Raw genomic sequence first — 14,552 nt, 5'->3', positions numbered from 1 at the left:
TAAAAAAAAAAAAAAAAAAAGAAAAAAAAAAAAAAAAGAAGCATAGTCCCACTGCCCCAGATAGGCATACGTTTTCAAACTGGACTGCAACAAAAAGCAAGCGTAACAACAGGAAGGAGGGAGGAGTGAGAGGAAACCTCTTGAGATAGTAAAATCACATTTATTTTAAATTATGTTAAATGTTATCTTTGTCACAATTTATACTTTACATTAACAGTTTATCTAGAAACTCAGAAAAACATAGAGTATCTTGCTTAAACACCGCTGACCACTGATAAAAGCGGATGCATAAATAACCACCAATGCATGACTCCCAGATGATTCTCTCATTCCATTAGTTTAGCATTTTTGAGAGAGAAAAATTGAAAACTAGCTAGCATTTGGGAAAAAAAAGAACGTGAATGACCTTTGCTATTGGCTACAGATTATCTCAACCTCAACTATACCAGCTGACTCTTCACGAGGACCCAGTATTATGATGAAAAATGAATGTTCACTTTGGTACCTAAAGTCACAACTGTTTCATGCACTCCCTCAATGGGCACCAAGGGGCTACCTTCCATCAAAGGAAGGAGGAAGAAGCTCGGAGATGGACACATGCTAAGAAAGATGATGGGGACAGTACTTTCTCAGCAGCAGGCTACAAGCTGCCCAAGACCTGCCAAAGGCAAGCGATACTCATCCAAAAACGGAAAGCATCTAAACTGGGCTACTTGTAGCACAAGTAAGTTTTCAGCCTGACAATATGGTGCTTCAAACCTTCACCTGAGTTACAGATCACCATAAATAATACAAATAAACCATAAACTAGCCCTTGTCCTTCCTCTCACAGAGAGACTCAGGAGCTGTGGAAGGAGCATTGTTCAAGCCTATGTAACACAGTGCCAACACCACCTCGAGGTGGAAAAGGCTCTTAAAAAAAAATAAACAATAAATAAATTTAAAAAGAAAAGGAGAATATGCTGGGCAGGCTAACAGCAGCCTCCCTCTGCCCGCCCCCCCGCCCGCCCCTCAGGTGACAGGGGCGGGCCCAGCCGCGCCTCAAAATGGCGGCGCGGAGCCCGCCTTCCCCCCGGCGGAAGCGGGAGTGACGGCAAGCAGGGCGACGACAAGATGGCGGCCCCCAGCCTGCTGCGCGGGGGGCTGAGGCGGCTCTTTGCCGGGCTCTGGGGGCGCGGCTGGGCCCCGCCGCCGGCCCGAGCCCTCCGGGAGGGTGAGTCCGGGGCCGGTCCCGGGCCACGGGCACCGGGGGGACCGCGGAGAGGCTCCCGGGCTGCCCCTCGCCCCGTTGCCTCGCTGCGGTTGGGGGAAACGGTAGCGTTCGCTCTGTTTCACCACCCCTTTCCCCCCCCCCCAAAAAAAAAGGTTGTTTTTTGCTGAACTAGTATCCCTCTATTATTTTGTTCTCCTGACTTTTTTTTTTGTTTTCATTTTTTTTGTCTGTGCAGTCGTGGAGGTGACTGAAGGCAACACGACCACAGTAAGTCTCTGTCCCCATGTTTTGCTCAGTAGCAGCCCGTGCTGTTGCGTCTCCCCTTTTCAGAGTCGCCTGGTGGCTCCCAAAAGGGGTGGTGAAAGGGTTGGTTTACTGCCCAAAAAACATCACAGGGTACGAAGGCAAAGCAAAGGTAGGAGAGTGTTACTAGCATGGGTACGTGAGGTAGATGGTTTGGCCAGAGAAGGTCAGGGTCTCAGCACCCTGGTGCTGGTGAGGGGACGAAGGGCTCCAGGCAGCATCACCCATGAACAACAAACCTGTGGTGTTGTCACATCCCTGTGAAATTGGAAGCCCACAGTACAGGTGTTGAGTAGCTGAAATGCAAAAGGCAATTCTTCTGCTTCATTCCCTCTTTTTTTTTTTTTTTTTTTAAGTGACATTTGACTTGAACTCAGCCCCATGATTAGTGTGAGTAGGCACAAAGGAAGTTTCCCCGGTGTGCAAGCACAGGGTTGTCGTGTACCACACATGTTGCTTGGCTTTGATGTGCTTCATGTTTGATAATCAGAGCCTTAGTGACTGTTAGTGATGTGAAGATTGCATTTCATAACATATTCAGTAATTAAAAAAAATGGTGAAGGAGGTATTGTCAAAGAGAAGATGCCAAATACTAAAAGAATACTGCTTCTGAAAAGAAAACCTCAGTGTTGAGTTTTCTGATAAAGAACAGCATTTTTTCTCAGCTACGCTGTAAAACAAAAAGGAAAAGACCAAAGCAATAGGATTGGAATTTGCTTGATTAACACCATCTGATCTGTTGCATGTCATCAAGAGAAGTATTCTTTTGAAGAAGAGGCACAGAAGTTACTGGAGGGGGTGGTAAAATGTTATTGTTTTGCTCGCAGTATGCGTGCTGGTAGGAATCTATCTAGAGGCAGGCGGTACAGATATTTTGAAGTGTTTAAATACTGTTGGAAGAGTAGAGCAGGAATCATTGGGGAATAACTAGAAAACAATGCACTACGCCTTAATCTATTTTAAAATAAATATTAGGGAGGGAAGAGACTTTAATGCCTTTGAAAGTGAGTTTCCTTGTTGTATTTGGGTTTGAGGCTTGAATGGAGCAATGTCCAATGTAGAAATATAAGGAAGAGTTGGATATTTAAATTGTATAATATTCTAGCATCAACCTAGGATCCATCCATACTCATAAATGATACTCAGCCCTTTAGCTGGTCAACCTATACCATTTGTTACATTTCTCAGTATATCCCCTGGTTATTTCATTTATCCTACCAACTCACTGTCTGACTTTTCTGAATCCATCTCTCTGTGCTTATCTTTCTATGTATTCTTGTCTTTTATTAATATTGAAGGAAGTATTCAACATGAACCAGATGAATGAGTCTCAAAGAAATCTGGGTTTTATCAGCATGCTGAGAATGTCAAGCATCTATATTCCCTCTTAGTTCTCTAACAGAAAAATAACTGGGTGGGTTAATGTGAGAATCCGTAGTAGTTGGGAAGTAATTACCAAAGCGTGTATGTGGAAATTTATATCAAGAAAAAATGATACTGATATAGTATTCTGATTCTTCACTCGTTTTCAAGATTAAATTAAAGTCAAAGTACGGTTTGAAGCCAGACTGGCAGGAATCAGGACCCTGAGGGAACCAGATAGGCTGACTTCCCTAAAAATAATTTTACTAATGAGTAGAAGAGTAGATACTGGCCTGTATTTTATATTCATAATTACTTTTTTTTTATTTTTGTAAAACTGGCTGTCCTACTTGTAGAGGAAGGGATCTTACTTAAAAATTGACAGCATTCCCTCTCTTTGAGGTACAGATTTTCAAGTACAGCTAAGTTATGTTTGCCATCACTAGGCAAGAAAGACACATGGTATGAGCTGTTTCTGACACTTCAGCTGGATGTCAGTGTCCCATACTAACTTAGAGAACACGTCATGCTGTTTTCTTCCCAGGATTTTCAGCTTTTTTATTAAAAATAGCATTGCATTCCTTCACGGTATTGGAGAATTTAATTAGATACCCAGGATTTCTTCATAAACTCTCTGGTGTTTGAACTATTTGAGCCTAACGGTTGGTGTTCCAAATGGTTTTAATTTTAATTTGACCAGACAAGGCTTCCAAAATGTTTTTGAAGAAAAACTTGCTCAGTTTTATTGTCTTTTCATCTCCATTCAGCTGCAAGTTGAGAGAGCTCTTGCTTCTATTCATAAGTCCTCAAAAAAGACAAGCGCACACTTATATAGACTTCGTGTTCCTAAAATACCTATGCCTCGAAAACAAATTTCTCAGGTTCCTCCCACACACGCCTTCTAGACTTCTTTGCATGTTACTTTTGAGAAAAGTCGAGTGTTAGATTCACCACTCTGTAGTGATGGAGAAAAGATTGTAAAATGATTTCCCAAAGGGATTGTTCAGGGAATTAAACTAGAAAAAAATATTGGTGTATTTTAAATATATATATATGTGTACACACACACACAGCAGACATCTAACAGTCCTTTCTTTCAGTCTGACTTCTGCTCAGAATTTTCCTTGGTGTTGGCTTATAGTCTAGTAAACATCTGCATACTTTGGCCCACAGCATGCGTTTGCTGTTCTGTGACATTCTCATGTTCCCAGCAAAAATGTGTTTTAAGGCTTTTGGCTAAAGGATCACTGCAAATACAAGGCACGGTAGTTCAAAGGAACGCTGCAATGAATGGAATTCAGGCAAATATGAGAATTTCACATTAAATCTGAACTTGTTCTTAGTTAAATATATGCAAGAATTTATCAAATGGTTCTCTTTGCTCCTTGGATTACTTATTTTTCCCATAATCTGTATATATCCAAAGTGCTTGATTTATTGATCTATAAAAGAGTGAGTTGTATAATGCAGGTCCTGTGCCTCTTATATCTGTGCAGTAATTGTCAATGTGTTGTGGTCTTAGTGATAGATTTTTCTCAAGTCACAGGTGAAGGCTGAGGTATGGATTATGCAATATTTGCTTGACCATTGTATCCTTTGAATTTTTTCCTAGATTGAAGGGAAAATTGTAGAGGATGCTGCAGCACCAACTCCTCCTAACCCCTCTGGCCAGTGTCCCATCTGTCGCTGGAACCTGAAGCATAAGTATGATTATGTGGTAAGCTTAACGAGGACGGTGTAATGCTCCTTCACAGATAAATACTGCTCTCGTGTCTAGCCTACTGCACAACCTGATCCTTTCTTCTTTTGCCAGGTACAGTAAAGATGGGTAACTCCATCTCTGCTTCTATTGGGTATAACAAGAGCTTCCTATATAGTGATTGTTTGCCTTGATTGATGGTATTTCGTGGAAAAAGGATTTGTTTATATCAAATAGGAGGTTTGGAATCTGATCTGAGAAGGCCATATCTCTGTAATGTGCCTAAATGCCCTTCAACATTGCGCTTTTAAGAGAACAGAACTGAAATGCGATATTTAGTCAACAGATTCAGGCCTGCTGTAACTCCAGAGAAACCAAAAGACTTGACTAGATCTTGACTAGACTTGTATCTTTAAGCACTGCAGGTTTTTTTCAGGTCATTGTTCACTGAAGTAGTAACCGTTCTGCGTACCTTTTGAAGCTCTTGATGGATACGGCAGAGAGCATACACGCTTTCTTCCTTTCCCCTTAGCAACAGGAAAAAATAGTTGATTGACGCCTTTAGCAGGAAATGCTAATGAGGTGTTTATTAACTAACGAGAGTATGATTGACACTAAATGTGGAAGATGGCAGGGAAATTATGAAATGCTTTAAAACAAAAGCACGACGCTCAAAAACATCTTAGAATAAAGAGTATGAGGTAGAGGATACAGAACGTAGTTTCACAAGAAGAGGTCATTCAAACATAGTTTATAAAAGACCTAAGTACCCCAGTGTAAGCTAAAATCCCAATGCTGGATTGCAGTCTTGCAAATGACTACTATAAAGCAACGGGAAAAAAAAAAACAGGTACAGACTTAAGCACTGAATTAGGTACAGACCAGCAGGCCTGGATTGTGTGTAGTGCCAAGATCTTAGCGGAATTAACAAACAAATAACTTGACTTTTGCAGGATTTTTTGTAAGTGTAGAAAAAATCCTATGGAATCACCAATCACAACTGAGAGGGGCAAGAGGATGATGCAGATGGCTACTACTTGGTAAAAGAAATGCTGCAAATGCCAAGTAGAATGGTATTGATTAGGGGTAAAACCTAACAAGTGATTAGGACAGGACCAGTTATGACTCATGAGTTTTGAAGGACAGAAACAGTGCCAGATAAAATACAATTACTTCAGGTGGGTGAAATGATGTGAGATATAAATGAAATGGCAGATTGGTATCTGTCAGTCTGTGTTGCAGGAATGATGTTGTCTAGGACCTGGGTGTTGCTAATGATTCCAAATAGGGCCGGATTTGGTATTAAACAGTGAAATAAATGTCAGGGCAAAGTGTTTTGTGTTCTCTGGTGTGATTTCACAACAATCTGGGCAAGCTAAAATATTCTGAATTTGCAGGTGAGAGTAAGTAAGGAGAAATGCCAGATATCATTAAGGTATGGAAAGCACTACGAAAGCAGATCAGACTCGTTTTGTGGTGTTCATCTTTGAATGCAGGGATTTCTCGCAAGACACACTTCATGGTTGCTGAACGCCACTGTATTCAAAGTAAGCCAATCACACTGGAAAATAGTTTTCTAAGGTTAATTTAGAGTCACATAACTTCTAAATGCGTGGAGTCAACAGCATCATTAAACTGCCTCGCTCTACAGATTTTCAGAGAGCATTCCGTGAGTCACCCACTAGGAACTTCATAGAAACTATAAACTGATACTCAGGGATGAGATGAGTCATCTTGAAAGTTAATAAGATTTATTTTCTTCTGCTGTCTGTGGTAGAGGACTCAGTTGCACAAAGAGATAACTGGGCCAATGAGAAACAAAATGATTTTAGATAATGTGGTGCTGCAGGGCCAGAGTTCCCGGATTAGAAGTAGGCTGTTGGTCCCAGAGGACAACGTGAAGGTTGAGTGTTAAATGTGTTTGTACTGTGAACTAAGATTCAACATTTTCTTCCATGTTGAAGCTAGTTGATTCTCGGATTCTGATTTCTAGTTGTCAGTGTGGAGGCAGGAGCAAACCAAATGTGAGGAGAGATCCTGCAGCCAGGGTCTTGAGAATCGTTGCTAAGATTGTTCCCAACAATTTAGGGAGCCTTGGCACGTGTCCATCCTGGCTGTTGGGTAGTTTTTGAATGCAAGTGTATCTGGGAATATATATCCAGTATGCCTGCTGCAGGGCTGAGGAGAGTCTGGGCAGAAAGCTAAAGAGAGCAGTGTGAATTAGCGTTATCAGTTGTAGAAGGTTCCTGCCTCAGTTTTTAAAACTGTTCCTCCATGGGGTTGATGAGAGTTAGGAGAAACTTCAGCTCTGGAGTAGATCACCTCTTCTGCTTGAATAAGTCCATTATGTGTTTTAATGCCAGTTGTGGATTTATAGGCTTTTAAATGTTAAGGGGAATGAAATCCCCCCCTTTTCTGCACAAAAGCTCTCAGCTGTTTTTCTTTGCTGCAGCAGCGATGACTAGCAGGATCTTGAAATGCTCAAATAATAAAATGCAGGCATTTAACTGTGTGGGTCATTAAACGGTTTATTAAAGTGTTTAATTAGACAATTTACTCACTGGTGGCTGAATTGTCCTAAAAGACTGTAAATCAAGACCAGCTATTTTAAAGGTACAGGCTAGTTCATACAGCATAACCTATGACCCCTGCTCAGTGCAGGATCAGAATAGGTGGATCACAGGGGTTTCTTTGAGCTTGATAAGCTGAGCTCAGGCGGTTGCACAGAAGGGAAAGTGTGAGCTTTTTTTTTTTTTTTTTTTTTTTTTTTTTTGCTTGGGACGCTTGTAATTGGACTGAATAAGGCCCTATGAAAAGGGAAGTGTTGAATTAGCCCCCGAGGGAGCTGAGTAATATGACCTCATAGGACTTCCCTTTTGTCATGGGCAACTAGCACGGTCTAAAGTAGTAGCATAATGAGTTACTTTAGCTGTCAGGGAACCGGGGGACCAATGGCTCTGAAGTTATTAATCAACCAAACAGGCATTGTGAGCGCTCATGGGTCGTGATAACAACCTGCCTCAGCTGCGGTGTGGAGGGCTGCAGTCGGCACTGCCAGTTCAGTCCTTAGTCTGCACCGAGGCTCAGGATAAAGGAGCCCGAGGTACAAATGCCCGCTGTTTGTCGTCTGGGTATGTCTGGCCACTGAATCCCAGATCTCTCTTGATTTTTCACAGCCATCAGATGTTTAAAAAATTGATTTTCATCACTGTCAGGAGGCAACTGGGTTGGAACCTGCAATCCTCTTACAAAATGCCTAGAGAATGGTGTACAGCTCCCAGGAGTAAGGGTTAAAGGAGGAAATACGTTCTTGTGTAACTGGAAATCATGACAGGCAGGCTTGTCCACGGCCCCATAGTAATTTGGCTACACAGACAGAACTCTCATTGTGATAAATGAAGCTTTTAATGAATTGCATGTAGCCAGTCAAGGTTCTTGCTTTCCAAATGGTCTGCGGATATTGAAATGCAGAGATGCCTCTGCCTTTCAGTTGCCATCCATTCACAGCAATGTGTTATACGTAGTGTTTTGTTTAGCTAGTTTATCCAGACCTTTTAAAGGTGAAGGCTAAACTTGTTTTTCCTTCTCCCCCCTTAACCACTTCAAACATCATTAGCCTGAGCAGGCAGTAAATATGTCATCTTGCTTTGGCTGCAATGAGGGGAAACCAAACTGCAATCTTTGCCTGTTAGCCCTAGATTAATTCAATCCAAGCTGTTTTCATCAAATGCTGCAGATTACAGGGGTGGGAATCTGGGTCCAGCCTCATGGGAGCTGTCCAGTGATTAAAGCAAATCTGTAGTTACAGGCTTGGCTGTCCACTAGCACAGAATGTGAATTTCATGGAACATGACGGCACCACGAGGACTTGCCAGATGTATTTTTTTCCTTTGATTCCTCTACATGCTTGTTCGCTTCCCTCCGCAGCTGCCCCGTAAAGTTGGCTGTACCTGTCTGCTTGCTCCCTGCGGTAAGATGCATCTGCACGAGGACGCTGCGGGGATCTTCTGAAATGGACAAATCTCCTTAAAATGGCAGCATTTTAAGCCAAATGGTGTGAATGTAACTTGGAACTGCAGCGGCAGGGACATAAATGATTTCACTTGGGATACGACTGCCACACAGGGAAGTTGGTCGGCTGGAGACACGCTGTTTGTCAAAGATAATAACAGAGAATGGGTTTTTCCCTTTTTTTCCAGAGGAAGAAAAAGACTATCTGCTTTTGCTTCCCGCCACCCACCTTTGCGTGGAAACACTTGATAACAGCCCTGTGACTCCAAGAGGCGTGGTGGTAATAGGAGAGAGTGCTTGGACCACACACACCCTTCGGGAGAGCTGTGGCCTACTCAGGCTTTCACGGCTGCAGTGACTGGAACAGCTTCAAACTTGCCATCAGCTCCCTTCTCCTCCTTCCCCACAGAGCACTACAGCAGGCTAGTAGAAGGGTGTAGGAAGCTCTTCTCTTTCGAGGCACTTGGAGCTGAACAGCCCTTTCTCACTGAGGGAAGTGATATGTTTGTGTGTTTGGGCTAAATGGCAAGTCGAGGTGTTGGTGATTTGGAGAACGGGATGGCTGCAGAAAATGGAAAAAACGGGATGGAGGCTTGCTTAGGCTTCCTGGATCCAATCCAGTGCATTTCAGGAGTGGCCGAAAGTCAGTGCCCTTGGACTGTTTGGCTGGCCTCTGTCCAGTTTCCACCAACGCAGCTGGCACCAAACGGTCCCTTGGTTACTGTTCTCATTGGCAAGGTCATGCGCTGGCTGGGCTGAGGACACTTTGCTTCTTTTTTACCCACAGATGGCCTCTTGGGAGCTTCCTGCTAGTTGCTCAACTGTGCTATTCTTGTTCTTTGGATACAGCATCACTGCGTGGTGGTTGTAAGTCGTTCTTCATTAGCATGGAGTTACCTAACCTGCTGCTCTTTCAAAGAGACGAGTCTGAAAATAAGCCTGAATGCATTAACTGGTAGAAAGCAAGCCAGATAAGGGAAGAGGGAAATTTTGTTTTTCATGATCATAGTGGTGAGGGTGGGATTGGAGAGAAAAAGAACTCTAAATTTTTGACTGCAGCAGTTGTATGGCAGCATCTGTCAGAGCAGGTCATTACCAGAAAGCCATGCTGGATTCCAACAGCCCACCTCAGAGCTGAGCTGGTCTCCTGCGGTGGGGATGGATTTATAAATCCTAGGTGGCTGTGTATTCTGAATGTTAGTCTGTCTTTGCAAGGGCAGTAAATGAAGCTAGGAGTGCTCCAGGGAGCTCTTTATGGAATTTGTTATGGAAAATGGAATAGATATGGGGTAGGAGGAGGTCTGTGATCAGCAGGCAATCAGGGTCACCCATCACAAAAAGCAACAAGTGCTCTTTGTTCCTGCCTGTTGCCCTGGACAGAGGGGTACAAAGTGCTGACATACCTGATCTGAATTCCCTTTTCTGTTGGGGTGCCTGCTGGCACGTCCCTTCCAGCCGGAGAGCAGCCTCTGCACGCTCCAGCTACCTCAACTATGACAATGTTTACAACAGCAGTGGAGAAGTAAACTCTCAACCAGCAACAAGTCTGTCAACAGACGGGGGGAGAACCCAGCACAGAGGCCCCAAAAGCCCTTTGGGCCAACTTACAGAGACGTCAGTGTGTCAGGACCTGCCTGTGTTGGCTTGAGGGTGCTCTGGCAGCGGTGGTGTGTGTGGAAATGGCGAGCTGTGGCTGAATACGGGGCCGGTTTACGACGTGCAGTTAATGGGACACTTGTGCTGTGTTTAATAATTTGTCAGGGCAGACTTATGATACTATCTGATCCTACAGTTCCCTTTAATTTTGTTTTTATTAAAAGCGCTTTAGATTTCTAGAGTACTTAATTGGAAAGGTCAACAGCAGTGTAAGCTAAATGATCCTTGAATCCCAGCCGAACCCTCGGCATGCTCTGAGCACTCCTTGCATCCAGCAGGGCTTCAGCAGCCCTGCCTAAGGCACGCACAGTCGAAAGGCTGGGAGCAGGGATTTATTCTCTTAGGTCTTTCCTATCGGTGCATGTTCTCTTTTCACAACAAGCTTCTTCGTGCAAGCTCTTGGAAGGCTGCCCTGCTCTCTGCCTTTCCAGAGAGACGTGAGGGAAGTTCCACCATGGGAAACCAGATGAAAGCTGGAGGGATAGGTAGCAGGGAACAACCCTGCTCTGAGGGAACAATGAAAGGGCCAGGGGTGATCTAACGTATCTGTGACCTTTAGGATAGCAGCTGTGAGGGGATCTCAAGTTGTGTAAACACCGTCCATCTGCAGGTCTTGTGTAACTGTGCCTCAGTGTACCTAGGACACATTGTCTTAGCTAGAATCTTGGAGCAAGTGACAGCGGAGGAGCAAGGATTGGAGCTGACATCATGTGTTTACGCTAGTGAAGTCAGGGGAAAGCTTAGTAACCTCACTGAGCTAAGCTGGCAGGCAGAGCGATGGCAAGCAAAAGTCGCTTGCTGTCCATCTGCAGCCAAAAGTGTAGGAAGTCATCCTTGTCCTGCTCTGTACTGAGCTCTGCGCGCAGCGTGAGGACCAGCACAACACCTCAGAGGGACAGCAGTTAACGTAGCTGTAGCGCTGACGGCCCTGCCCTCTTTTCCTCCCTCAGGATGTCCTGCTCTTGAGCCAGTTTATCCGTTCTGACGGAGGGATGCTGCCACGGCGGATCACGGGCCTCTGTTTGGAGGAGCACAGGAAGATTGCGGTCTGCGTGCAGATGGCTCACCGTGCAGGTACCTGGCCCCCTCAGACAACACCCAGACAGCCCCATGAGAGGGGTCTCCCACCCTGTGGGTATAACTCTGTAAGGTTTCCTTGGCCAGTCACCCAGCAAAGCCGTTGTGCGCCAAGTGCTGGGACAGGATGATGGAATCTGCCATTGTGGAAGGATGTGGGAAGTGGCACAGACTGTAGCTGTGCTCCTAATGATTAAATACCAGCTTCTGAAGTGACTTGCTCTAGCATAAGCATGACCCTGACCCCATTAATGCACCTGTCGACCGTCTGCATTGTGAAGATCTCTGTTTTGACCTGGAAGTGGGTCCTAGTTGATACAATCTGTGTATTGTGCTGGTCTTTGGTACGTGAGATGTATCCAGGTTAAATGGACTGAGGATTTTAATAGATTTTTCACCCTGGAGATGGAATCTGATTGGGCACCCCTGCCCTATGTCCCCTCCAAAGCCTCAAGCAGCTGGGTCTGCTGTGTGTGTTCCCTCTCAAAGAGTGTATCCAGCAGAACCTCCCAATTTCTCTCTGGCTAGGGTGCAGGCTCAGCAATGGCTAAAGAAAGAACAAATACCCTTTGTGCTTTAGTTATGTTTTAGCAGTAGGGATCCTGGGTTGCCGGGCTTATGAGGTGTAATGTAACTTCTGGGTGATACAGAGGCAAGGAGGGACTGCAAAATATTCTCACGCCTTTCTTTTTCTGTCTCAGGTTTGTTGCCAAACCACAGGCCTCGACTTCCTGAAGGGCATATTCCCAAGAAACCCAAGCTCAACAGGTGAGTAGTCTTATCTTTCTGTCCTTTTTTTTTTTTTTTTTTTTTAAGGAATAGATTGGAAGAGGAAACCCAGTTCCTTATAACTGGGTAGAACATGCCTCGGGCAACAGGTTTCATAAAAAGTACTCACAGCATGGCAGAGAAACAGTATCTGTCATAACTCTTGTTAGTCTTTAAGGACAAACCGCATCTCATCCAGACCATCCCCACAGGATGAGAACTGCCAGTGTTGGTCTGCTCACCCTTTCCCAGCTGCACTGGCCTCCTGTTCACTAATATTTAGTAGGGCAGTCACGGAAGGATGCCACAGAACTGGAGTCACAGCATCACAGAGTAGTTGAGGGTGGAAGCTCCTCTGGAGACCGTCTCATCCACACCTCCTGCTAAAGCAGGATCACCGAGAGCTGGTTATCCAGGGCTGCATCCAGTCAGATTTTGAATATCCCCAAGGATGAACCTTTCAGTTTCTCTGGGCAGCTTGTTCCAGAGTTCAACCACTCTCACAGTCAGAAGGTGCCTTCTTGCATTCAGACAAAATTTGTTTCCATTTGTGCCTGGTGCCTCTTGTTCTGTTGCTGGGTACCACTGAGAAGAGTCTGGCTTTGTTGTCTTTACACTTACCCTTCAAGTATTTATAAGCATTGATAAGACCCACGCTGAGCCCTCTCATCTCCAAAATAAACAGCCCCTTCTCTCCCAGCCTTTCAGTGCCTGCCCCCCAGCTGCAATTAGGGCAGAAGGGTGTGCTCAGGATGGGTACCAGCAGTGAGATGAGGGCTGAGCAGCTAACAAGGGCCTGTCACAAAACTGCTCTACTCTTCCCCATCCCCATTTGCCCTTTCTGACTGCAGGCGGTGACTCGCCCTCAGCCTGCCCTTCCTGTGTTACACACTCTCTTCCCCCTCCCAGGACTGAATGGCCTCTGGCCTTTGGTGGACAAACTGAAAGGCTGCTGTCACCTTCTGCGCTTTGCTCAGCGTTAGGAGGTGCTAATCCCCTGTTTATGGCCTCACACTCTGTTTCCATGGGGATGTCAGAGCGGTTTATGAACCTTGCATTAGCAAGCCATGGGGTTACCAGAGGCCAAGGGGCTGTTGCTGGGAGAGTTTGGGCTGCAGGGCTCAGGGCAGCTGGAGACCCCTGCATTTCAGATCCCACATTCTGCAGTGGAGACTTGAGGTAGGCCCTTGGAGAAGTCCCTGAGATCAGTGAGAACTAAATTAGAGGAGTACATTTGGTGCAGCCCTGTAGCCATCAAATACTTCAATTCTGAAAGCTTTGTTATTCCTCTATCTGAAGTCTTGGAGATTCTTTAGTTGCTGCGTCTATCTAGCAGCTGTGGGGTGGAGCACGTTATCTAGCTAACATTCACACAGCAGGTTGAGATGGGAAATGGTAAATCCTCTGTCCTGCTGGAATCACACCAGGGCTCCAGATCTAATGCCTTGACTCTGACAAAGTGTTTCATAAGTTTTTAGTGAGAAAAACCTCCAGATATGTTCTATGTTTAATCTCTTAAATAAAGATATCTTAAATAATTAGTGATTAGGATCCAAGCTCTCCCTGTTACATTGCTACCACCCATGTTTTCCCCCTGCCAGCAAGGAGATGTAATGAGTGGGGTGGAGACAGTTGAGGAAAAGAGAACAGAGCTGTTGAGATGAAACAGCATTGAAATGTCCCCAACACTGACGTCTCAGCCTGCTGGCAGGAGAAAGCTCTCTGTCTCCTTACGGAATCTTGTCCACTGTGGTTCTGTGAGAGTTTTGACTCTGCCTACCCCACTAACTGTGCTTTTTCTGTGTTGCTCTGTGGAACTAACTGTAGCTGGCACCACTTACAGCAGGAGCCATTAATTGCTTCCATCCTCCAGCCTGCTGGGGCAGGGTGACCCTGTGAGGACTAAACACATTGAAGACATTTAACCAGCACTTACTTGGGGAATTAAGGCAGAATTCTTATCACAAGCTTCCCACGTAACTGAGTTGTCCAGTCTTACGTTCTCTTTACCTCTGTAATTGTTTCTAAAGCCTTCTGTAAGTCCCTGGTAACTGGGGAAGTGCTCAACCTGTGGTGCTGCCACAGGGCAGGGAAAGGCAGAGGTAGAATTGAGCTGGGACTTCCAAGTGGAACAAGCTGCCTTGTTCAGTGCCATGGGGACTTGACCAGGACTTCCTCTAATCCTGTCTGGCATAATATCAGGACTGCCCACCTAACTGAGCCTCTTTCTTCACTGCATTTGGACCTGCTGCAGTTTTAAGTGTCAGTCCGTGAAGAGCTCAACAGGATCTGCAGGGAGCCTATCACAGCAGGCACTATGCTGCACAACTGGATGATGGATTTTCCAAATCCTTGAGTTTTGGCTTTGCTTGAGATCGCTGTACTGACTGTTGTGGCCTTCTTTACCTCTGTTTAGAGAGGTAACAGTGCTTTTTTTTTTTTTTTTTTCCACTGCTCCTGTAG

The 14,552-nt window shown here is 44.9% G+C and overlaps 1 protein-coding gene across 3 annotated transcripts in view; it reads left to right on the top strand.

The window, feature by feature from the left end:
• Window positions 1–1,048: 1,048 nt before the first annotated feature.
• MRPS18A (mitochondrial ribosomal protein S18A) overlaps window positions 1,049–14,552 on the top strand; it is a 20,657-nt gene continuing 7,153 nt past the window's right edge. Inside the window, exons 1-6 of one of the 3 annotated variants that reach the window (XM_084512240.1) lie at window positions 1,052–1,213; window positions 1,449–1,480; window positions 4,491–4,595; window positions 11,195–11,318; window positions 12,023–12,089; window positions 13,917–14,501. In XM_084512240.1, coding sequence (XP_084368366.1) covers window positions 1,114–1,213; window positions 1,449–1,480; window positions 4,491–4,595; window positions 11,195–11,318; window positions 12,023–12,089; window positions 13,917–13,980 — 492 coding nt within the window. In that variant the 5' untranslated portion in view covers window positions 1,052–1,113 and the 3' untranslated portion in view covers window positions 13,981–14,501. Of the gene's footprint in view, window positions 1,214–1,448; window positions 1,481–4,490; window positions 4,596–11,194; window positions 11,319–12,022; window positions 12,090–13,916; window positions 14,502–14,552 lie in introns of those variants that run through there. The other 2 variants (XM_084512238.1, XM_084512239.1) reach the window with 2 other exon arrangements.

This window comes from Aythya ferina (assembly GCF_964211825.1).
Source record: "Aythya ferina genome assembly, chromosome: 3".
Lineage (NCBI taxonomy): Eukaryota > Metazoa > Chordata > Aves > Anseriformes > Anatidae > Aythya > Aythya ferina.
This window is presented reverse-complemented; position numbering and strand designations above follow the sequence as displayed.